Source organism: Pipistrellus hanaki (genome assembly GCF_964339955.1).
Source record: "Pipistrellus hanaki genome assembly, chromosome: X".
Lineage (NCBI taxonomy): Eukaryota > Metazoa > Chordata > Mammalia > Chiroptera > Vespertilionidae > Pipistrellus > Pipistrellus hanaki.
In genome coordinates, this window is record NC_140524.1 from 98,366,481 (window position 1) to 98,392,091 (window position 25,611).

Consider the following 25,611-nt stretch of genomic DNA (forward strand, 5'->3'; position numbering starts at 1 on the left):
TATGTTGCATTTGAACACAGCTCTTCCTGATTTTCTAAGTACATGTGTATCTGTTATCGCTTTATTCATGAAGCAAGTAAGAACTGTTATTAACCCATTGCCTTATTTTATTATTGTATATCGTTTTAATTGTGCCCAGGGAACTTTAAAAATAACTGCTTTGCTCCTGTATTTGTATATGTGTTTGCATTTAATTTGAAAAAAAGGTATATTTACAAGAGAGATGCAGAGATAATGCAAAAAGATTCTGTGTCCCAGTAGTCTTCAACCTGAGGGTATTTTGTTCCTCCACTGCTCCTGAGTATATTTGGAAATGTCCGGAGGCATTTTGTTTTTCACAATTTGATGTGTTCTTGGCATCTGGTGTGTAGAGCCTAGGCATGCTGCAAAAATCCTTCAAAAGAATAGACAACTTCTCACAAGTAAGATTTAGCCAGCCTAAAATGCAGTAGCACTGAGGGTCAGAATTTCTACTCTAGACCTTTCACCCATTTCCCCATTATTATTATCTATATATATAAAAGGCCAATATGCAGTGTCCCCTTGGGAGTTTGACTGGGAGACCAGAAGTTTGATTGCTCACTGTGATGTGTGCTAACCACTAGGGGGTGGTGCAGAATGAAGGAAGGCCCTGCCATCAGCTGAAGGCCTCAATTGGCTCTGATCACTGGGCAGGCCTTGGGACCCTACCCGTGACTAATTTTGTGCACCAGGCCTCTAGTGTTAAATAACTATGATAAATATATCAAAATTAAGAAATTAACATTGACTCTATGTTGTTCAACTGTGGCATTTTTCACATTTCCTTTTTTTTTTTCCCCCCCAAGGGAGAAAAATAGACTTTATTTACAAGTAATAACATTTAGAAAAGATCCATCCCTGGCCCTTAAAAACCTTCCCATCAATCCAAATCCCACCCCAGTACAAGTCTAGAGAAGGTGGGGGGTGAGCTGTCCCCACCCTCCCCCACCTGGCTGTCTTGGAAAAGAGCATCCTCTGGGAACTGTGCCCTTGGATGGATGGGAGCACCTTATCCTCAGGTGCTCCCACCAGGTCAACGCCACAGACTTTAACAACAAGGGCCCTTGGTAAGCCTCGCCACCAGGAACAGCAGGGACCGGGGCCTGCTCCTCCAATGGTCCCTTCTAAATACAAAGGCTGAGGAGAACTGGCTGGGCCCAAGGACCCAGTCCTCAAAGCCAGCCTCAGATCTCGTTGTCATGGAGAAGTGACTTTGCTTTGTGAAAACAGGAGGCAAAGTAGGGAGAGGACCCACACTGTTCAGGCTCATTCTGACGACACATCTGTTCACCTAGTGAAGGCTCTCGTAAAGGTCCAGATACCAGGCCAAGGTCACATTTCCTTTTTTTAGACTATTGTCCTGTTTCTGTTCTAGAATCTATTCCTCTTTAGGCTGATCCAACCTAACAGTTTCTCCATCTTGTTTTTCATGACCTTGACATGTCTGAAGAGATTTATAAGTGTTTTTCACCTGGGTATGGTACTGATTCCAGCCATGTAGTATATCAAGGTTGCATATGGAAATGGTGTGCTGTTGGGTTATATCTATTACTGGAGATGGTTGCGGCATTTAGAGGGTGGGGATGAGAGAGAACCAATTTGGTACCCATGTCAGGACATTGCCACATAATGAGGCATTTCCTACTCAAAATGCCAGCAGTGTTTTCATTGGCACACTAAGATCTCAAGCCCTGTCTAGTCATGTAGAGTGAAAAGCCTAGTCTGCAATCTAGCAAATGACAGGAAGTAATCTTCAAAAGAGAAGCATCATTTGTGGAGTCCAAGATCTTTTGTATCTAACAGTAACTGCCTTCGTTGAAAATGTTGGATTTACTCTTTTCATCATTGTTTTAATCTTTCGGAAATTTTTATTTCAAATGTTTTTACTTTGTTTGCCAAGGTGCTGTATTTTTTTTTATATATATATTTTATTGATTTATTTTACAGAGAGGAAGGGAGAGAGACAGAGAGCTAGAAACGTCAATGAGAGAGAAACATCGACCAGCTGCCTCTTGCACACCCCCTACCGGGGATGTGCCCGCAATCAATGTACATGCCCTTGACCGGAATCGAACCCGGGACCTTTCAGTCCGCAGACCGACGCTCTACCACTGAGCCAAACCGGTTTCGGCCAAGGTGCTGTATTAAAGCATGAGTTGGCACCCCAAAGAAATACTGAACAAATAACTTGAATTCATGGTAACGGACAGTGTAGTTCCATGGTGAGGAAGGCACAGGGAAGAGCTGATGGAGCGCATGCATTCCTCTTCCTGGTTTATTTTCTTACAGCACTTCTCCCACCTGGCAGTGTGTGCATTTATTTACCTGGGTATCTTCTGTCTCCGCCCCGTTAGAAACCAAGCTCCAGCTGAAACCGGTTTGGCTCAATGGATAGAGCATCGGCTTGGGGACTGAAAGGTCCCGGGTTCGATTCCGGTCAAGGGCATGTACCTTGGTTGCGGGCATATCCCCAGTAATGGGTGTGCAAGAGGCAGCTGATCGATGACTCTGTCTCATCAATGTTTCTAACTCTCTATCTCTCTCCCTTCCTCTCTGTACAAAAATCAATAAAATATTAAAAAAAAAAAAAAAGAAACCAAGCTCCAAGGGAGAACACAGCTCTTTTCTGTCTCTAAAGACAAATACACAAAGTTCATGTTGGAGCAGGATTTAGAGACTTTGGGTGGAAAGAAAATCACAGGCAAGTCTTCAAATGCCCACCTCCTTGGCTCCTGGCCTCTCTATGCCAGCGGTATTACTTGGTGTTTAATTTACGTAAATGGCATGTGCTACATATGACATTACACCTCCTACCTTTTTCATTCAATATGTGTGGTTTTGAGATTTATCCTTTTATTTGTAAAAGTGTAGTTCTAGTTCAGTAGCTTTCCACTGGAGGTGATCTTTGTCCTTCAGAAGATATTTGGCAATGCCTGGAGACATTTTTGATTGTCACTAGTGGAGATGGCCTAGTGACAACTACTGGAGAGAGGCCAGGGTTGCTGCTAAACATCCTGCAATGCACAGCTCAGCTACCCAACACAGAATCATCTGGCTCTATAGCCCTGGGCTCTTCTTTCCTTGAATCTGTGGACTCGCTTGATAGCATAGACCAGATTTACGTGATCTATTCCCATACTGATGGACACTGAGATTGTTCCAGTTCTCAGCTCTGATAGAGTTTGACAGAGAACATTCTCACTTATCTCTCTCTCTCTCCCTCTCTCTCTCTCTCTCTCTCTCTCTCTCTCTCTCTCTCTCAGAGCACAGCTGGTAGCTGCACTCTGTTCTAGGAAACACTTCCGAATGGCTGGACTCAAGGACACTCTCCCTCCCCGCACTGCTGGGATTCCAATTCTCTGCTTCTTTACCAGCATTTGTTGCTATCTTACTTTTTAATTTTTAGCATCCTGAAGAGCTTAAATGAGCAGCTCATTTAAAAAAATATTTACATTGTCTGATTATTAATAAGGGAAAATCCATAAATAATTCCCGTGCCACAGCATTCTATTATACAAAACTGGGGACAATACTTTTGCCAAGCATGCACTTAATTTTGTTCATCTCTGTATCTTGGGCATGTTTTAAACTCACACATTTTGGGAGAACAAGCTTAACAATTTCTGCCAGTAGAGGGCACTGTCTCTCAGGCATTCTCCACTAGGGTGACTGTCTCTGACTCTTTGTCTCTGTGTCTCACACACACACACACACACACACACACACACACACACACACACCTCCTTCCAAGCCTCCCTACATCCTGGAATATTTGGCAATTCCATTTTCACAATGTGGGTATGCTGCTGGAACCTAGAGGTTAGAGATGGGGATTCTGCTGAAACCCTGCAATACAGAGGACATCATCCAGCAAGCAAGAGGGAAATATCGGCCCCAAATATTAACAGTGGCACGCTGGAGAAACTGTGGTGTGGAAGAATCCTATTATATGAACCTTTGAAAGAAAGACTATGACAGTCTCCAAGATAATAAAGATGCCTATACTTAATGTTTAAAATAAAAACAAACTTTTTAGTATGCACACTGGACAAGCAGGGATGAAAAATGCCTTCCTCATTAGGATGTTCCTAGGAAAAGGCAGGAGGGGTGGGTGGGTGGGGGTCTGGGGCTTGGCAGACCTGCCAGCTGGGATGGCGGTAGGTGACCTGGTAGTATCCTTGACTCACGCAGGGGCAGAGTAGTACTCACCAGGGTTTGAATTTTAGGAGTTGGTGGTGGCAGGGCCTCTAGTAATAGGACACCAGCAGGACCACACGCTTCCAGTTCTCTCACAGTCTGCAGCCGTGACGGTGTGACCTCGCATCAGGGTGGATGACAGACAGGAAAGGCTTAGGGAGGGTAGTGGCCTTGTCTTCCTTTCGACCTGTTGCATCAGGAGCAGAGTCTCAGGCCCGGGCACAAGGGGAAGGGTTTGAAGGCCAATGGCTTGTGCTTTAGGCTTGGCCTCCTTCTCTTGGTGTCTGGGTCTCAGCTAGAGTTGTCTGTCAAACTTCCCTTTCCTTTCTTGCATTGGCTGAGAGGCCTCAGTGCTGTCTCCTTAGCACAGGGGTCAGGGTGCCCTTGGGTGGGTGGATACATGTGTGTGATCAAAAGGAAGCACATTTCCAATTTACAATTGGAAAGCAGGTAACTGCAAAAACAGTGTTCAAAGGTTTATGGACCAGCCCCAATACCGGAGTGGGAGAGGCACAAAAACAGTGGCCATTAGAGCGACTATTGGATCAAGAGTGGGCAGCGGATTTATCTGGATGCGAGAAGCTTCAGTGGTTCAGAGGCCCAGTGTTTGGAAGGCAGGGGTGCTGCCAGCTAACAGGTGGTGGAGGGTGAGGTCTCTAAAGCTCTCTATTAAATAATTCTTCTTGGTTTTATTTTTTGGTAGAGTCTTTAATTTAAGGAATGGTCCTCAAGTATATGATTTTGAAACAAAAGAAATTTCCTATGTGATTTCATTCTTAATAATACCTCTCTTCATAATGGTAGAAATTACTTTTCACTAATAGCTAAGACATCTCTTAAGATGGCAATAACACCAGAGTGGATAGTCCAATGGAATGTGGCATGATTTGCTTACAGTGTTGTTTTTTTTGTTTGTTTGTTTTTTTTCTCTTCCCATCATCTGCAGAATTTCCCATGTCTTACTTTGCAACATAACCCGGAGGGTGTCATTCTGGTTTGTGGTTACAGATCCTACGAAAACCTACACACTTCCTGCTGATGAGATACAGTCAGCCATAAGGTAATCACTGTGAAATATGCCTTCTACCGGTAAATCAACCTGTTGATTAATTCCATCTTTTCCTAGGCATTAAAATTTTTATTTCTGCTTCAAAATATTTATTTACTAAGATGTCAAGGATTTTATTTTGCTAGTTTGTAGTAGAGATTATAGATCAGCGGTTCTCATTAAAGGGTACTTTTCCCTCCAAGAGACATTTGGCAATGTTTCCAGGTATTTTTGCTGTCACAGCACAGGGCAGAGGGAAGTTTGCCACCAGGCAGAAGTTGGGGATGCTGCTAAAAATCCTACTATGGCCGAAACCGGTTTGGCTCAGTGGATAGAGTGTTGGTCTGTGGACTGAAAGGTCCCAGGTTCGATTCTGGTCAAGGGCATGTACATTGGTTGGGGGCACATCCCCAGTAGGGGATGTGCAGGAGGCAGCTGGTCGATGATTCTCTCTCTTCGATGTTTCTAGCTATCTATCCCTCTCCCTTCCTCTCTGTGAAAAATCAATAAAATATACTAAAAAAAAAATAATAAATAAAATAAAAATCCTACTATGCCCAGGACAGTATCTCACAACAAAGAATTATTAGATCCCAAATGTCAGTTATGCTGTGGTTGAGAGACTTTGGTTTAAATATTAGCTAAGAATGTTTGGTACTGTCTTTTATTTATTTTTTTTAAAGCAAGAACACCTTGTACAGAACTGTTGTGTGATGACTCATCACGTGGATTCTGGAGGCCAAATGTTTAGGTTGTTAATTCTGGTTTTGCTTCTTGCTAATTATTTGAATATAGACACATTGCTTCTCCTCTTTTGCTTTCCTTTTTTCATTTATGAAACAAGAATAATATGGTACCCCTAGCTCAGATTTCTTGGATCTCTAAGAATTTATCTTTCTTAGTCAATGTACAGTCTTTATCTTTAAAAGATACCTTTTAATCTTACTTTGTAATTTTTCAATTACAGTTTACATTTAATATTATTCCATATTGGTTTTGAGTTTATAGCATTTCAAGTTAGACAGTCATATACTTTACAAAGTGTTCCCTCTATATTTTAAGTACATATCTGCTACCATACATAGTTACTACAATATTATTGACTATATTCCCTGTGCTGTACTTTGCATCCTCATGACTACTTTGTGACTACTAATTTGTAAAAGATGCCTTTTTAAAAAAGATAAAATTAGGATTCATACAAATAAAAATAAATTCTATCAAATACTTCATTATTTCATTCATTAATGAGGAAACTAGTAAAATATTAAAACTAGTTCAAAGGAGACTTCAAGGAAGCATGCATACATAGGAACTGAGGAATGGTGATCTTCATTTTAAAAAAGATGCACCAGTTTATCAAGTAGTCATCAATCGTGTTCTACCAGACACAATTCACTTGATTTTCTGTGGACAGGAATCATTTACATTATGTTACTTTTATATACAACTTACAAATTTGCAAAATAACTCATAAACAATAAAAGGCAGAAATTATCCAAAAAGGTGTTCTTGCCAGATACTCAGTGATACTTTTTTACCCATTTCAAGATTTACAGTTTTTCCTGATGTTTCCTCTCCTCTTCTCCTTGTGATTATAACAGATTTTGAAAAGGGAAATGTAATATGCAATCTTTATTTCATAGAAGCAGAAGGATGCAATTTGTTTGTATTTCAATTACTGTGCACACTTTATGTGTCAAAACTTCAGATCCCATGCATGATTGATGTTCGGCAAAGGTATATTGGAAGAAACAAACTATAGGGTATCCCAAAAATGCACATACACTTTAACAGCTGATAGCTCAATTGATCTTTTTTTCTTTTCAGATTTAACCCATTGGAATTAATAATTATTCAAAGTATGTATACATTTACCCTGTATTTTCTAAAAAAGAAAAAAGGAAACAAATAACTCTCTTTACTATGGATTTATAGGTTACTAAGGTGCACATTATTGTCTTTACCAAGGAGAAATATCTAGTGAAAGAACTCATTTGCTTTCTGTAAAATATTAACATTTAAGATAATGAGCACATGATCAAATGCCAAAGGTTTTGTGTGAACAATCATCTATTTCCCTTGCTGAAGCAAAATTATTGATGCCTGGGGTGGGGAACCTTTTATCTGCCAAGGGCCATTTGGATATTTATAACATTATATGTAGGCCATAGAAAATGTTCAGCTTAAAAAATTAGCCTACAATATTTGGTCAAACATTTCATTAACTCACCACTAATGCTTTGGCGGGGCCAGACCAAATGATTTCGAGGGCCTTATTTGGCCTGCGGGCCAGACGTTCCCCACTCCTGATCTATATCAATGGGAAATGATTTAATCTGCTTCAAATGATGATTTGAACTAAATTGTTCCTACACTTTTGCTACTAAGAATACTGTTAAGATCCACCACGTAGGTAGTAAGAACTAGGAATATTGTATTAGTATTTCACGTGAAAAGGGCTTTTATTCAAGCCCTGTGATGTGGGAAGGCTGCAAGGAAAATGAAGGCACTGTGGTTAAATCAGGCCTCAGTTCATGTAAGGAGGAAGAGTGTTTGGGGTGAAGGTAGATATGTAGATGAATATGTTCACAACAGAATGCTTGTTTCAGGGGGGTGAGGATGGCTAATAAAATGGAAATTTATATCAGGGAATGGATAGGGCTCAACAGGATTGTATGAAAATAAAGGGAAATTTCAGGAGCTAAAAAAATAGCTAGAGGAAGACATGAACAAATGGAAGAATATACCATGTTCATGGATTGGTAGAGTCAACATCATTAAAATGTCCATACTACCCAAAGCAATCTATAAATTCAATGCAATCCCCATTAAAATACCAATGGCATACTTCAAAGACCTAGAACAAATTCTCCAAAAGTTCATCTGGAATTAAAAAAGACCCCGAATAGCTGCAGCAATCTTGAGAAAGAAGAACAATGTTGGAGGGATCACAATACCAGATATCAAGCTATACTACAAAGCCACTGTTCTCATACCTGCCTGGAACTGGCAAAAAATCAGAAATATTAACCAGTGGAATAGAACAGAGAGCCCAGAAATCGACACAAGCCAGTATGCTCAATTAATATTTGACAAAGAAGGCAAGAGCATACAATGGAGACAAGACAGTCTTTTCAATAAATGGTGTTGGGAAAACTGGACAGATACATGTGAAAAAATGAAACTAGACCACCAGCTTACACCATATACAAAAATAAACTCAAAATGGATAAAGAACTTAAATGTAAGATGGAAAACCATAAAAATCGTAGAAGAAGCCATAGGCAGCAAAATAGTAGATGTTTGTCATAACAGTATCTACCGATACAGCTCCTAGGGCAATGGTAACTAAAGAGAAAATAAACAAATGGGACTACATCAAAACAAAAAGCTTCAGCACAGCTAAAGAAACCATCAACAAAACAACAAGAAAGCCCACTGCATGGGAGAACATATTTGCCAATTTCATCTCCTATAAGGGTTTAATCTCCAACATTTACAGGGAACTCATAGAACTTAACAAAAGGAAGATAAACAATCCAATCAAAAAATGGGCAAAGGACCTAAATAGACACTTTTTGAAAAAGGACATTCAGGAAGCCAAAAGACATATGAAAACATGCTCAAAGTCACTAATCATTCAAGAGATGCAAATCAAAACAACAATGAGGTACCATCTCACACCTGTCACAATGGCTATCATCAACACATCAATAACAGACAAGTGCTGGAGAGGATGCAGAGAAAAAGGAACCCTTCTTCACTTCTGGTGGGAATGCAGACTGGTGCAGCCACAATGGAAAACAGTATGGTGTTTCCTCAAAAAATTAAACACGGAATTGCCATTTGACCCAGTAATACCACTTCTAGGAATATATCCCAAGAAAACAAAAACACCAATCAGAAATGATACATGCACCCCTATGTTCATAGCGGCACAATTTACAATAGCTAAGATTTGGAAACAGCCCAAATATCCGTCAGCAGTTGAGTGGATTAGAAAACTGTGGTACATCTACACAATGGAATACTATGCTGCTGTAAAAAGGAATTCTTACCATTTGCAACAGCATGGATGGAACTGGAGAGCATTATGCTAAGTGAAATAAGCCAGTCAGTGAAAGAAAAATACCACATGATCTCAATCATTTATGCATAATAAAGAATATTATAAACTGATGAGCAAAAATAGATACAGAGGCAGAGAAGTATAGAACAGACTATCAAACTACAGCGGGAAGGCTGGAGAGGGTTGGTGGGGGGAAGTAAGAAATCAACTGAAGGACTTGTATGCATGCATAATCCATGGTTGCAAGACACTTGGGGGTGGGGCGGGGTGAGGGCATGTCCAGGGGCTAGGGGAGGTTGGGGGAAGGTCAAGACATGTACTACTATATGTAATACTTTCAACAATAAAATAAAATTTAAAAAAAAAGAAAAGAAACAATACCAAGAAGGAAGGATAGAGTGAAAAGCAGGATGTGGTACTTAGAGTGCAGGCAAGAGAAATTTTAAGTCTGAAGGATCTAGATAGTTGGGCAAAATAATACTAGTTATACCTAATTTGCCTAACAGTTTTTGCTTCACAGGCATGTTTTCATGCATCTGTGGCATTTAATAGCAATGCCAGTCATTTTTGAGACATTATTCTTATTCCACATTTATAAATGAGGACATTGAGATTTAGGGAGATTAATTGATTTGTTAAGGCCACCATGCTAGAAAAATAAACAGCAAGGACTTGAACCCAGGTATGCTGCCACCAAGTCCAGTGATTTTTTTTCTCTCTACTAGAGTGTTTACACCTATAGAATTAGGTGAGGGGATGACTTACCAGTTCTAAGATGGCTATTTTAGCTGTTTTTAGATGGCTAATTTGGTCTGCCCATATTCAAGGCCAATCTTGGTTGAAAGATTCTTGTTGATTGATACCTAGTAGGGATTTCAGTGGTGGACTTAGGTTTAGTCTGTACTTAACTGGAACTTCTAATCAGCCTGAAAGGTGATAGAATAGCAAAGTGTTAGCCAACCAGGTAGGTAGGATGAGAATACAGAGCAACTTTTCATTTTACTCTGACTTAGACCTTAGAGTTCATTATTTTGTGGAAATATTTGTGTTCCTGGATTATCAATATTAGGTTGTAAAAAAAGAAAACATTCTACAGTTTAGTAAAAATCCTATTGACATTGTCCTCTGCTATAGATTATCTGGTTGAGATTATCCTTTATATTAATGAATAATCATGCCTCAGCATAGATTTTTATTGCTAAAGGAGGTCTTTCCTGATAGCTTGGTGCAGATCTGCAGAGATTCTCAAGCCATTACTGTCAAGTTCAATACCGGCACTGAACAAGACAGTAGTCACCAGCCATATGTGGCTATTGTGCACTTGAAATGTAGCTAGTCCAAGGTTAGATATGCTCTAAGTGTAAAGAACACACTGAATTTCAAATACTTAATACAAAATAAGACGTGAACCAAGGCAATATTGATTATATGTTGAAATATTTTCTTAGATGTATTGGGAAAAATATATTATTAAAATTAATTTCACTTGTTTGTTTTTACTTTTTTTAAAAAAAAATGCAGCTCCTAAAATTTTTTTAAGTCACACATAAGACTCGCATTGTATTTCTATTTTTCAGGGCTGCTCTAGAGGGAGATGAAGTCAGCTTGTCTAGTGTGAATTCAGTAAAGGCCATACCATATCTCCAAGAAATCTCATCTAGTTTTCAAATTCCAGTTAGAAATTAACTTTTCTGGTTTCGGACACAGAAGTCTTTATAACCAACCCTTCCCTAAGGCATGTTTCCATGCCTCCCTAACTGGTGCCACCACCAAACATGCAGATTTTCCCTAGGAGAAGTGGCACATTTACCTTTATGCTTTCTAGGCTTTTGGATTCCGAAAGCACCATTTACTTTAGTCATAGAGAACTACTTGCAGTTTACTGAGAAAATCATACTATACCGTGTCTCCATTCCTGTGCTCACTACACAATTTGGCCTCAAAACACAGTTCAAAAGTCCCTTCTCAGGAAAGCAGCCCTGACTTCTCACTATGGTGTCCTGAGCCCTCTGCTGGGCACCCTAACTGTACCCATATTTTCCTTTTTCACAGAACATTTTGTATCTCACTGTGATTGTAGAGGGGCTGATCTGTCATCCTTCTAGACTGTAAGGTCTTTGGTATTTTTATTTCACATTGCATCTACAGCATCTAGCACAGTATTTGGTACTTAGTAAGTTTTCCACAAATGTTGGTTGAATTAATGGAGGAAAAAGATCAAACCAATGGATCTGTTCCTGGATTAATGTTTTCTTTTCCTTGTTTTCTTTTGTTCTCGTTCATCATTCACTTGTTAACATATAATTTTATCTCTTGGGGCTGTTGGTATTTATGCAAATCACCTTAAATAGATTCTTGTCATTTTAATCTAGATGTTACCTCTTAGGAAATAAAACATGGTGGGCAGAGCGCAAGTTCAGGACTTCTGGTTACTTCTAGAACATTTGCAACAAGGGAGGGCAGGAGTGCATAGAAGAGCACCTCTTTTGGCAGTGAGCTCAGCAAATAATGAAAAGAATACCACAGCATGAATGTCCTCGACAAATTGTCTAATCATGGAGAGAGAGGTCTACATTTTCTGTTCCTAATTTTTTGCTGTCTTGTTTTATTTGTTTTTATTGTCATTGTATTTTAGAATGAATAGGAACCGGATCAACAATGCCTTCTCTTTGAATGACCAGACTCTCGAATTTTTAAAAATTCCTTCCACTCTTGCACCACCCACTGACCCATCTGTGCCCGTCTGGATTATTATATTCGGTGTGGTATTTTGTATCGTCATAGTTGCAATCACACTATTGGTTTTATCAGGAATCCGGCAACGTAGAAGGTAAGATATTGAAAGGGAATGATTAAAGAGTGTTTTTCTGTTTGTTCATGACTTGGAAAAATAAGGAGAGGCTTTGTCCCTAGCTGAAGATAATGCCTTATCTCTGAAACTTTGAAAAAAAAATGAAATGGTGATTTAAAAAATATCACCTGTGCTGTTGTATTCAGAGGCTTTTGGAGTCCAATGTCCCTTATTTAATTATGCTTCTTTCCATTACTATAATTCTCTCTATTCTACACCATATGAATGCTACATATCCAGAATCAATTTTAAATCTACGTTATGATTTTATAAGCTAGATATGCAGAGCTAAGACTTTTTGGGTGGGCAGTTAGTCTTTGGTAGTCACCCACCTCCAAATGCCAGCAATTCCAGCTATTTCCTCCTCACCGTGGCCTACCTCTTGGCCCAGTGCCTATAGCCGCCATCTTGTCCCAGATTCTTTTTGGCTGTTTTGTACTTCCTCCCTTTGATGCATGCTCATCCCTCTAGTGCTTATGGTATGATATAGAACTGCGTTCCTCAAAGTGGCCTTTGATTAAACTCCCTGAATCAGACTCACCTGGAACGCTTGTTTCAAATGTAGGTTCCTTGGCTTTATCACAGACCCACTAAATTAGAATCTCTGAATGGGACACATTTTAATAAATATCCAGGTTACATTAATTAACTTATTTTGACAGCTTCCAAGTTAGCACCTTATGAATAGATTTCCACTCCTTGAGTTTATTTACCTGGATTCTGGGACACTTGAAATTTTGCTGTCTAAATGATTTATATTACTTCGAGAGAACTTCAGACTAGTGGCGGAGTTAGTAATGTTGTGGGGCAGGGTGAGAAGAGACAGGATCTCTCAGCTTGATGAAAGGAGAAAACTTTGTGTACAAGTACCTCTGATACAGAAGTGGAGGGAGGCCTCAACTCTTCACTAGACACTTGATGCTTCTAAACCTTTTTTATACTGAGAAAGGAAAATTCTAATAAGTGGGACATGCATTGTTTTCAAAAGGGTTGATGCCCAGGTAGGACATGTAAGATCTGTTTGGCCAAGTGTGTGTTCAACTCAATGTTTCTCCTGAGGTTTGCTACACCTTAGTTACTAACACAAAGGAATCATTTTAAATCATGGGCTTTATAATTTTTCACAAATGATAAGTGAAATGCTGTGGAATAAATGCCATTTATGTTTATTCCCAAATTAAACTCAAAGATTGAGATCAAGTTGTATTTGCTTGATTTTCTTGAGCTTGGCATGATATGTAATACAAAGAAACTTGGTACAAGTCATTTATTGTGGTTGTTTTTTTTTTTTAAGAATATTAAGAAATATTATCTGTAATATTTGAATACTTACATTTAATATTTTAGTGTTGCATTAATACTAAAATGCTATAATTCTAAGACTTCTATTGATTGTAACCTTTATGGATTGACTTTATCTCCTTGTTTCCCTATATAGTATGGGAGTTTAAAAAATGGACTCTGGAGATAAACTGCTTAGATTCCAAGTATTTATCACCTGATTCTGCTCTTATATATAATCCATTAACTGTATGGATATCAGGAAGCACAGGCAATGAGTCAGGGAAATCAAGCCCAGGAGAATATGGTTTGTGGTGCTAGAATCATGTTGGTTAATTTTTCTCCTCTGTGTGCAGATAACTTCGCTAGAGCAACAGTGAGGTATACTAGAAATAATTAACTTGGTGAGGTAAAAAGAATTAATGCAGTAAAGTGCTTAGAGTGGTGCCTGGCATACAGTGAGCGCTCAATAAGTGTTAGCTGTTACTATTATTTTATTATCCTGCCATTTGCTGGCCTTTCAGCTAGTTTGTGCTGGGATCAGCTCTTTCCTTCTGAGTAGACTCTACAGTAATATAATAATTGGGTGTGGAGCATCATAATCCGTTGCCTGGGAGAAGGGAGGCTGTTGTCACAGCTTTGCCTCCAGCAATTCATTTCACGTTCAAACTAGGAAAACAGATGGACAAATCTCTTTGTAAACCTGGAGAGCATCAATAGTCAGCAGATATAGTCAGGACAATTATGACAGCTTTCTGAAGATAAATCGATTTGTTGTGTTTTCAGTTTGCTATAATCTGGTGGGTTTCTCTTGTGCAAAGTATTATTTCAAAGTGAGGAGAGGGTGTAGTTTGAAGTGGGGAGAGCCCTAATAATGGTGATGAAAGCCTTTTCTAATCATGGAAAAGATATGATCTGTCCCCAAGACTTTTAGTCTTGAGGGAGACAAGATGAACTGCATATACTTCACAATGATGTCTGCACTAGATCTATGACTAGCCCCAGCCCAGATATAGATGTTTTAGTTCTATTGTCAGCCTGATGATGATGATGACGATGATGGTGGTGGTGGCGTTGGTAGTAATAGTGATGATAGTGATAGTGGATGATGATGTTGACAATGATGGCTATAGTAGTGAGGGTGATGTGATAATGGTAATGGTGATGATGTCGATGATGTGTTGTGTGTGTTTTAGTAGAAAGAGCACTGGATCAATACTATTTATTGGTGTTGGGTTCCAGTCTCAGGCCCTGACATTTATTAGCTGAGTGAGCCTGGAGTATGTCACATGTGAAAAATGAGAATAATATTTTCCACCTAGCTCCCTAATTGTTGCAGAAATTTTAGAGCTAATCATTGTGTTTTTTTCTTTGCTTTTCTTAAATGTGCATACTCAGCAGGAATCAAATATGTGCTTTGAGTGAAGCCTGCGAGACTAGGTCCACTGCTTTCACCAATCTTGTTGCATTCTAAAAGACAAGTTACTCTACATATTTGAATCTTAGCTCAAATATGAGAAGTAGGGATACCAATACATTCTCCATAATATTGCACCGGGAATTAAAGGAAATGATGTATGCAAAGCACTGGTTTCTGCCACGTAATAGATACTAATTAGTATTATGGCTATCACATGGCAGATATAAAGCCACAGAATATGGTTAGAAAGTACTGGTACCATTGTTTAAAACAAGGCAGGCTTGATCCCAAAGCCCATCAACCTCACCGTGCTGCAATGCCCACTGAAATAGTTCCAGCAACACGATTTTCCCCAGGAATCATCCATATTGATTATGAGGACAGCCCCAATTCTCCAATAATTTACTATGTGTTTAAAAAATCCTATTTGTCTATCTTTTGTTGTTTTAATGGCTATTCTTGGGCCTTGTCTCTTCATCCCTATCTTTTTGAAGGAAGACGGAAATACTCCACCACTACTTTATTGTGAGCAATACCTATTCATGAACACCCCCTCGTTCTGAGGGACATGCGATACCTCTTTTGTCCCCTCTTCTCTCCAGATCTGTGGGAGATGATTCACTCTCAAGGCTCCTAGGGGCTAGTTTTAGGTATTTTAGTCACTTAAAAATATCTATATATCTATATATTATTGGTTTCAGAGAGGAAGGGATGGGGAGAAAGAGAGAGAAACAGCAATGATGTGTGAGAATCGTTGATCAGCTGCCTCCTGCACACCCCACACTGTGGATCAAGCCCATAACCGGGCACGTGCCCTGACCAGCAATGGAACCGTGACCTCCTGGTTCATAGGTCGACACTCAACCACTGAGTCACGCCAGCTGGGCCAGTCACTTTTTTATTATTCTCTTCCTGAACTACCTGACATTGCAGGAACAGCAGAAGTCATTTAACACTTCATTTTATTTTTCAGGATGTTTTTTTTTCCTTTTTTTTTTTTCGGAACAACAAATCAGAATGATTCAGAAAGATAGTTAAGTTTTATTATTCTTCGTAGAAGCAATGCACAGGCAGTGAATCAGTTTATTACAGCACACACTATGAAACGTGACAAAGTGCTGTATTACTACTGTACGGTCACCTTTGCACTGCTTATCATCCCCACCAGCCAGAGTGTTACTGACGCTGCAATTTGTGAAGCTCAGCAATGTCAAGACTCTGTACAGCTGACTCGAAGGTCACAAAAGAACAATATGTACCTACTTTGCCACTGACACAGCGCAGATTGCAAAAATTTCCACAGCAATTTCACTCAGAATCTTTTTTGGTTGAGAAATCCTTCTTCTAAAGAATTTAAGCTTGTTCTCATCTGTTTGTGTCTTCCCTTTTAGTTCCTCCCCATTCCTTTATGATAACGGATGGATTATTTTTCCTTTGTGGTGGTGGTGGGGGGGGCAAGATTCCTTGCAGTGATCTGCCTGGATTCAGCTCTGCAATTTTTCTTCTAATTCCATAAAAACATCTTGAAAGTGAAGAAACTGGTAAATGAGTACTGGCAGCTGTTATTTCCAACACTGTGTTGCATTGCTACCCACTCCAGACTGCTCCATCCACTAAGATTTTTGTAATATGGCTTTCATACTTAACATAGAAATTTTAGGGTAAGATTGGACTGCTTAAAATCTCCTTATTGTTATGGATATTAATATTCACTCCAACCCCAATCAGGAGTGACTTGGGGGGGGGGGGAATTGATTGAGTTAGGCAATTTTAATGATCATGTACAAATATACGTTTGTTTCCAGGGCTTCATCCCTACTGAAATATCACTTCTCTTTTATAATCCATAAAAAATGGAGGGAGGGAGCACAAGTGAAATTTGGAGTTTTTCCCTTTTATTGAATCTATTCTTTTCACTTTAGGTCACAGGGGTCCTCAAACTTTTTAAAGTGGGGGCCAGATCACGGTCCCTCAGAGAGCTGGAGGGCCGGACTATATGAACTACTAATTCCTACTGTAACACCTCGGCTGCGCTCACTGCCCAAAAAACCTGGCGGGCCGGATCAGACTCCTCTGCGGGCCGCATGTGGCCCCGCGGGCCGTAGTTTGAAGACCCCTGCATGGACTGTGTCTCTTCCAGCATATAGTAGGCACTTAAAACATAGTTATTGAATGAAGGTTGGGTACTATGAGTGAAACGATGAGATTGATCATTATAGAATGTCAGTTTTGTCTTTTGTTTTTTGCTTTCTGGAGGACATGGAAAGTAACAATACTCCTGTCCAGAAGAGGAGGGGCCAGAGTATTCTAATCCTCTGGTAGGTGACATCATCCGGCAGGAGGACCTTCTCATCACATGAAACTATGCAAACTCCAGCCTGTATTGGTCACTGATTGCTGGGCCCTGGGTCACCATTGTGGTGCCTCACTCTGAGGATGGAGAAACACAGAAGCCTATCCTTTCCTAGGTTTCTGGGACTCTAACCCCTAACTTTCAACCCAGCATTGGGTCTTATGGTGACGCATTTGACAGAGGCACATAAAATGGCACAATACTTTCAAGTGCTGACAGTGGGATCTACAGTATTGGATGCTACTTTCATTATGAACTGTAGCTATTTGAAATTATCTAATAAACCATCAACAAAGCCTGGCAAAATCTCTACTAACTCCTAATTCCTGAGGTAGGATAATGAATATTTTCTTCCATCCATTTGAAAAAATAACAAGAGGTACAGGAAATAACATGTATGTATCTTCCCCCTGCCCTTCTTTCTTTTCAGTGGATCCCATTCAAGATATACCTTCGGGTACTATCTGAATAACGTAGTTCATCTATCTGTCCATCCATCCACTCACCCATCCATCCATCCATCCATCCATCCATTAACTTTTTATCCAGGCAATCAGTCATTGATATACATTCATTGATCCATCCATTTGCCTTCTGTATAGCTAGCTAGCCAGCCACCTATGTGTCTGTTCATCCAATTCTAAGCCCACTCTGTGCTGAGTTCAGATTAGCTATTTTACAAAATATCTTTAAATTTATTTGGATTTCGATTACTCTGATTATTTTCTCCTGAGATATTAAGGTAAAAAAATTGGTGATGGGGTGGGGCAGGAACACAGAATTACATATATAATATATAATTTTAGTGTGTCACATTTGGGGGCACTTGTGAATTTGTCTCATTTGTTGGTGATGGTCACCAAATTCCTCCCTTGACAAAATACAAATGTCTCTTTATAATTAGTACATTGCTTGTGGGGTGATGTATTGAGACCATGTAAATATCCTGTTCCCTAACCATTTCTCACTCAGTGGTTTAGTATCATTAGAATCACCAACTATATTGGTGATTTTCTGTTACTCCTTCTATATCAGCTACCATTCTTCCATAAACACAAGCTCTCTCTTTTCTCTCTTCCTACTCCATATTATTTAAAGCACATTGAAGTGGACTTTTCATATAGGACTAATAGGCAACTCTACCTCAGTCATTACTGGGGCATCTTGACCTCCTCCTCACCTTCCAGAGTCACTAAGGTTCTAAGGCACTTCCATAGTGGTGGGAGTCTGTCCTGGTCACCACCGCAGTGCCTATCATCCCAGACATGTGATCACTCAGGTTTGCCTCTTTGGAGTTTCCTTAGATTCCCGGGACAATAGAATCTTTGGTAAGTCTGGAAGCTTTGTGCTTAGAATCATGTTTCCACTGTGCCCCAACACTTGTGATAAGCCTCAGGGAAACTCATCTTCCCTGTGATTGCCTAGAGGTACCCACCTCTCTTTTTGGCCCCTTACCTCTATATCAAGCATAATTGGCTCAACTGCTTTGGTCTTTTATGCAAGACAGGAAGAACCTTTGAATTAAAGGCTATAGCTTTCCACACTCCAAGGAAATATTAAGGGCCTGGTTACCACTTGGGTTGGGGTAGCAGTGTGTGCAAAGGGTCTGAGAATGAAAACTCAAAAATTTATCCCGTCATGTAGTATTTTTGAAATGACCTGGAATTATAGCTACGAGTTGTAATGTAATCAGTTAAATCTGTTTTGAGTTCCAAATACTTGGCTTATAAATAAATACAATTGTTTTGTAATGAGTAGCGCCAAGTAGTGATACCTACAATTTATAATGTTTACTTCCTTTCTCTAAAGTAATGTGAGCTTGCTTCTTCATAAGCCCTTTTAGTTTGATTTTCACTCAACATTTGCAGACCATTAATTTGTCAAATCCTGTGAGAGGAATTTATCACTTTTTAAAATTCAATTTTTGTGAAGTTCTCTTAGAGCCAAATTTTTTAACTTACCAATTTACCATACAGATTCCTACATTCAATTTGTGTGTTAATGTAATGAATATATGTGTGTATGCAAACATAATCATTTATATAAATATACATATGTATTCATATGTGTGCGTGTGTGTGTGTGTGTGTGTGTGTGTGTGTATGTATTCCAAGTAAGATCATTCGTTTTGATTCATATGTGTATGTCATCCATGAAGACTTCTTATCTTGATAGCATCTTTTCACCACATCAGCTCTTTATGATCTTTGAAACTTATTTGAAAACTAGGGGCCCAGTGCACAAATTTGTGCACCTTGAAAGGAACTGTGGGCTGCGAGGCCGCAGTGGGCACCATTGGCCCATCCTCCATGCCCTGCCTGGCCCCTCCCACTGCGGCCCCTGGTCTCCTGTCTGCCAGCAGTCTTACTTCTCCCCCTCCCCCGCCATTGCTCCCACATGCTGATGGAACCAGCCCTGCCCACACCTGCTGATGGTGTGGAGTGATTGGGGCCAGTGCTGGCAGTGGGTACTAGTGGGGCTGTTGCCATCAGCAGGTGTGAGTGGCGGCTGCTGCCCCAATCACCCCTCAGGAGCAGGGGGAGGTGCAGAAGCCCTTAGGGGCAATCAAGGCTGGCAGCTGCTGGCGCTGAGCGATTGGGACCAGTGCCGGGCACCAGCAGCAGGTGCAAGTGGTGGCTCTGGTGCTGGCAGTGGGTGCGAGTGGGGCCGGCACCGGCAGCAGGTGCAAGCACCGGGCAGGACCATGGTGTGCAGGAGCAAAGAATTTTCAGTAACCACCAGAGGTTTGCCCTGATGACAGCAACCAGTACCCCACCTTGGTCTGGTGCCCCTGCTCACCTGATCCACCATCCTACCGTGGCCAACACCCACCATGTTCCGCGCATGCCTCCTGGTGTTCAGCGCACATCATAGTGACCAGTTGTTCGGTTGTTCGCCATTTGGTCTATTTGTGTGTTAGGGTTTTATATATATATATATAAATACATAGCATAAAATTTTCATCTTTCTAAGTTTCTCCTGTCCTTTCCTGCTTTCCCTATTTGTGTAAAAGACCTGCCTTCTCCTCCTAGATCCCAATAATTCTTTTTATGTGCATTTAGGAAGAACAAAGGACCATCTGAAGTAGATGACATTGAAGATAAGAGTGAAAACACAATCACAATTGAAAATGGCATCCCCTGTGACCCCCTAGATACGAAGGGATGGCACATTAATGACACTTTCATGCCAGAGGATGAGCGGCTCACCCCTCTTTGAAGGGCGGCTATTCTGCTTCCCAAGAAACTCAACACATGTTTCTGTACAGCTGCTGAGCACCACAAATTATTAAGGGCAGATTACATATTTTGTTTCACCATTCTTCTTTTGTAAGAAAATTTGTGCATGAAAGTGAAAGGCAATCAATAATACCTGTGAAGACCATTGGAATCATAAGCTGTTGACCACTCCCAATATTCTAAAGTATTTCCCTGACAACACAAAGTGTAAGTGTAGTCATTTGGCATTTGTAATTATTGATATAGAAGTCCATCAGTATTTAAGCATTTTCAAACATAAGGACTATATATATAATATTTTAAACTCTGGAGACCTAAGGAAAAATATTTTTCCAATAGAGAACCCCTATAATATGGTGTGGAAATAATTATATTATTTATATCATTCTGTATATGACTAAGCATGAATAAAAATAGTTATTGTACATGGGATAGATAAAAATGGAAGTATTGATAAACAAGGTAGAATTTGATCCTGTCATACTATCATTGCTTCTATGTTTTCTGTCAATCTCTACTAGTGCAGCTCTATTTGTTGACATTTTCCTGCAATTTTTAGAAGTACAATCTATATTAAATAAAGTGCTAATTATTTTTTTGATTATGTGACTGGTCTGAGGTTTATTCTTACACTGTGAAACAGTAAGTCTAATTGTTATTATATTTAATCTGTTCTACAGACCTAGAAATGAATTACTTTTGTTGTGTGTATCCTTCCTTGAAGACATCTTGTACTTTTTAGAATTGGTTTTCCTTTCAGATAGGCCATGTGTCATTCTAAATGCTAATATTTATTATACACTTATTAATAGACAGAAAATTTGCTGCTCAGTCTTCTGCTGCTATCACCCATAGATGATGTTATAGCAACAGTCTCTAGCTCTCTTCCCTGCCTCCAGTACTGCTTCCTGGGTATCCTCTCTAAGATGGATACTTGCATGAAGGTTTATTGAGGTCTGCTCTCAGGAAATACACCTGTAAGAAGTGAGGATGGCACGAGAGTGGCAGACAGACTTTAAGATACCTACCATCTCCTGATGTTTGCACCTCCAAGCAACCTGCACTCCTTGAGTGAGGATGGGACCTGTGACTTGCTTCTAATGAATAGAACACAGCGAAGGTGAGGAGCCATCACTCCTGCAATTACTTTATGATATGTCGAAGCAGACTTGTTCTAGAGACTCTCCTTGATGGCTTAAGTAAGTGGCCATTGGAAAGCCCATAGGAAAGAAATAGCAGCCTCGAGGAATTGCTGCTGGCCTGCTGGCACTGAAGGAAGCCTCTAATCAGTCAATATCCAACAAGAAGCTGGGGTCCTCAGTCCTACAAACACAAGGAGATTGATTCTGTTAACAACTGGAGTCAAGTCTCTAGATAAGAAGAGTCTGGCCAACACTTTGCAGCCTGAGCAGAGGATCCAGTTACGCTGACCCGTGGGCATTGTGAGATGATCAATATGTTTTTTAAGGCACTAAGTTTGAGGTGATGTGTTATGCAGCAATAGGAAACTAACCACGTAGGATTAGGCAGAGGAGGAAGTGACCAGCAACATGGTTACAACAGATGCCTCAGCCGATCCTTCAGGGAGGTTAGGAGCTGAGATTGTCCCTGATTGAGTGAGGTAAGATGGATGGGCCTTCATATCTCATTGGCCACTTATGGCCATGGGTGTTGTCTGGGAGAGGGTCTGCCCTTGGGAAAGATAGCTCCCTGTGGCTGGGGACAATTCCCATTGAAGGACGCAGTTGCGAGACTTTTAAAAGCCAATATTTTTAGAAGCTGAGGATATATGTACATGGGCCCTGAAGAGGCCTCGTGGACCGCCAGAATGTCCACCACACCCTTTCCAGTCCATTGGCTACAATATAGCTTGAATGAAAATACAAAATGCAAACCTGCTGAACCCGGTTTGGCTCAGTGGATAGAGCGTCAGCCCAGGTTCGATTCTGGTCAAGGGCATGTACCTTGGTTGTGGGCACATCCCCAGTGGGAGGTGTGCAGGAAGCAGCTGATCGACCTTTCTCTCCCATCGATGTTTTTGACTCTATCCTTCTCTCTTCCTCTCTGTAAAAAAATCAATAAAATATATTTAAAAAAAAACACACCAAACACACACACGTACACACACACACACAAAAACAACAACAACAAACAAACAAACAAAAAACCAAAACAAAACAAAATGCAAACCTAATCCTGTTGGTTCCTAACATAGAAGCTTTGATTTTTACTTATTTTAAAAATTATATTTATTGGAGGTGACATTGGTTGATAATGACATATAATTTTCAGTTGTACATCTTATCACTTAACATCTGTATACTCTGTTGTCTGCTCACTAAATGGCATCTTATTTTCTTTAGGATAAAGCCAGACTTCTTAATGCTGGGCTAACTAGTTTTTACCTTTGCTTTTCTCTCTAACTTCATCTCTCACCCTTCCTTCCTTTTCTATCTCTTTGCCTTTCTTTCATCAATCATAATAGTTCCCTCACGTGTAGGTCTTTGAACAAGGTGTGCCCACTACCTAGAGCACGCTTCTGTATCTCTCAGCTACTCTTCCAGTTTATCTTTAGGGTCTCTCTCACTTAAACATCTTGCCTTCCTAGAGGTCTCTGCTGGACATCCTGGCTTTGTGCTTTTAGAATGCTCAGATAGTTATGCTCATCTTGTACTTTGTATTTAAATGTGATTTATGTAAGAAGGGGACCTCAAACCAAGAGTGCCCTAGGGCCCCCAAAACCCTAATATACCCTGTCTCTCTAAACATTTTCATAATCCACTTTAGTTTGCTCCCACCTCTAACTTGATAGAATTAATTACTTGTTGTAACCTCAGCATATCTATATAAATTTTCAATTGTAATATTTCATTTATTTGTTTGCATATCTATATTCATCCTAAATATAATATTCTTAAAGGCAGTTTACAAGTCAATTAAACATACTGCCTTATCTTCCTCTTTCATTCCCTTCCTTTCTCCTTCTTTTCTTTCATTTATTCTGCAATGGTGAGCAAAACTGAACACAGTCCCTGCCCTCATAGAGCTAAAAGTCTGCATAGTCAGAGCTCAATAAATGCGTGCTTATAGGCAAGCATGTGAAATTATAGTTGTTGCCCTCCTGAGAGCAAAGCCAGAATTTGTGAGTGCAAGGTTTTTGACTTGGACACCATTTTTACTTGGGAGCCATATACTCTTTATTATTACTAGAGTTTCTTTATTTTTAGGAGAGGAATGAGTTTTGATCTCATTGGCAAAGTATGATTTACTAAAGAACCATTTTCTATCTTGCATCCTCTTGAGTTGTATACACCAGAATGGGGTATCTTTGTATATAGAACTGATGAAACATCTTCTGAATTCAGTCAGTGTGTACTAGCAAGCAAAATCCAAAACAGGTATTGTCATGAAGATGGAAATTGTTCTTGGTAGGGAGAAAAAAGTTTAGATATTACAATGGTTTATATTCCTCCAAAGGGAAACAGTACATAAACAGATAGAAAGTATATCTGTGGCATTAACATTTCATGGTAAGCTATCAGGAAAATATGTCTAAAATGTCTCAATAATGGGGAAAATGGTTGAGAAACACTGGTTCTAGATAAGCTTATTATTTTTAAGGCATAGATAAACCAGTTTGAATAATTTTCTTTACTGTGTTTATTCTCGTGCCAAGGGGGATTTATTCCAGTTGCAAAGGTCTGTTCCACTAAATAGACTTATTGGGTAAGTCTTCTATGTTAGCAGAGATGTGCTGTAAACCTGACAGTCAATATAACAGCAAAATGGAGCTTATGTGTCCTGCCTACTGCCTTTGACAAACACTCTGGGTAATTAGAGAGTAGCAATCATCAACTACACCTTCCATTTTTAATGTAATGATCCTGCTATGTGCCACAAGGGAACACATTGCGAGGTGATATGTACTGGAAATAAAATGTTGTAAAGCAATTGGAAATATCGCTGTCATTCAAGTCCTTAACAAAAGCTACCATGAAACTGGAAAGATGGACGTGTCTGAAAACCAAGTCACTACAGAAAAAATTAGTGGGTATGGTAATAGCTGGACTTGTTTCACAGAAGTATTGTAAATGCAAAACTTTGAGGGGGGGTATAGTTTTCTCTTCCACATTTTTCATCAGGATTAACTAATATAAAATATCACTATATAAAATAATGCAATGAGTTCTTGAATTTAGATGATACTTGATCAGATTTCAAATGTGAATGTCACCAAGTGAAACATGAACATTTATGATTACTGGATAAAGGACAAGGAATAGGAGAGAACACAGGTTAAGAACCAAAAATAATAAAACATTTCTCTTTTTAATTTTTTTTTTTTTATTTCAGAGAGGAAGGGAGAGGGAGAGAGAGATAGAAACATCAATGATGAGAGAGAATCATTGATCAGCTGCCTCCTGCATACCCCACACTAGGGATCGAGCCCACAACTTGGCATGTGCCCCTGACCAGAATCGAACCTGGGATCCATCTGTCATGGCTTCATCATCATCCACTTGCTCCCTAACTTTTTCATTCTGGCTTCCATTCCTATAACCTTGAGGAAACTGCTCCCTCAAAGGTCACTAGTGAATTTCTGGTTGTCAAGGTCACAGATTCTCAGTCTTCATCCTACTGAATGAATCTCTTTGAATCATTTTACAGTGTAGGGGCATCCTATATCCTCCCCTTTGACACATTTTCCCTTCTTGAATTGTCTGTGATATAGAGAAGTTGAAAGAGAAAGAAAGAAAGAAACAGGTGAAAAATTGAGTGATTTTTGTGTAAAGTGTAGTGTAGTTCTCAATAGTGAAAAGAAAGAAGAGAGTTGCATTTTGTGCATAATTAAGGCAATGGAGAAAATACTTGGAGTTAATTATTATCTCTAATGACCACCAATAGGTTTCCATTCAGAGAAGCCTTGGAGTAGGAGAAAAAGGAGTGCAAGTAGTCATTGCTTATTAAATGATTAGTTGCTTCACATAGTGGTAGAGAGCACCAGGGCTAGAAGAATACATGTCACAATTCCTTATCTGCTACTCCAAAATTCAAAAACCTATGAAAACTGCTTGGCAGCAACACCTGACCTGAATAGATATGGTGTTCCATATGATATTTATCTATTG

General features: G+C 39.7%; 1 protein-coding gene across 2 annotated transcripts in view; it reads left to right on the forward strand.

The window, feature by feature from the left end:
- CLTRN (collectrin, amino acid transport regulator) overlaps nucleotides 1-22,611 on the forward strand; it is a 41,968-nt gene extending 19,357 nt beyond the window's left edge. For both annotated transcript variants that reach the window (XM_084869919.1, XM_084869920.1), the window contains 3 exons: nucleotides 5,165-5,278; nucleotides 11,974-12,168; nucleotides 20,306-22,611. In XM_084869919.1, the coding sequence (XP_084726045.1) occupies nucleotides 5,165-5,278; nucleotides 11,974-12,168; nucleotides 20,306-20,462 (466 nt within the window). In that variant the 3' untranslated portion in view covers nucleotides 20,463-22,611. The remainder of the gene's footprint in view (nucleotides 1-5,164; nucleotides 5,279-11,973; nucleotides 12,169-20,305) is intronic.
- Nucleotides 22,612-25,611: the final 3,000 nt, after the last annotated feature.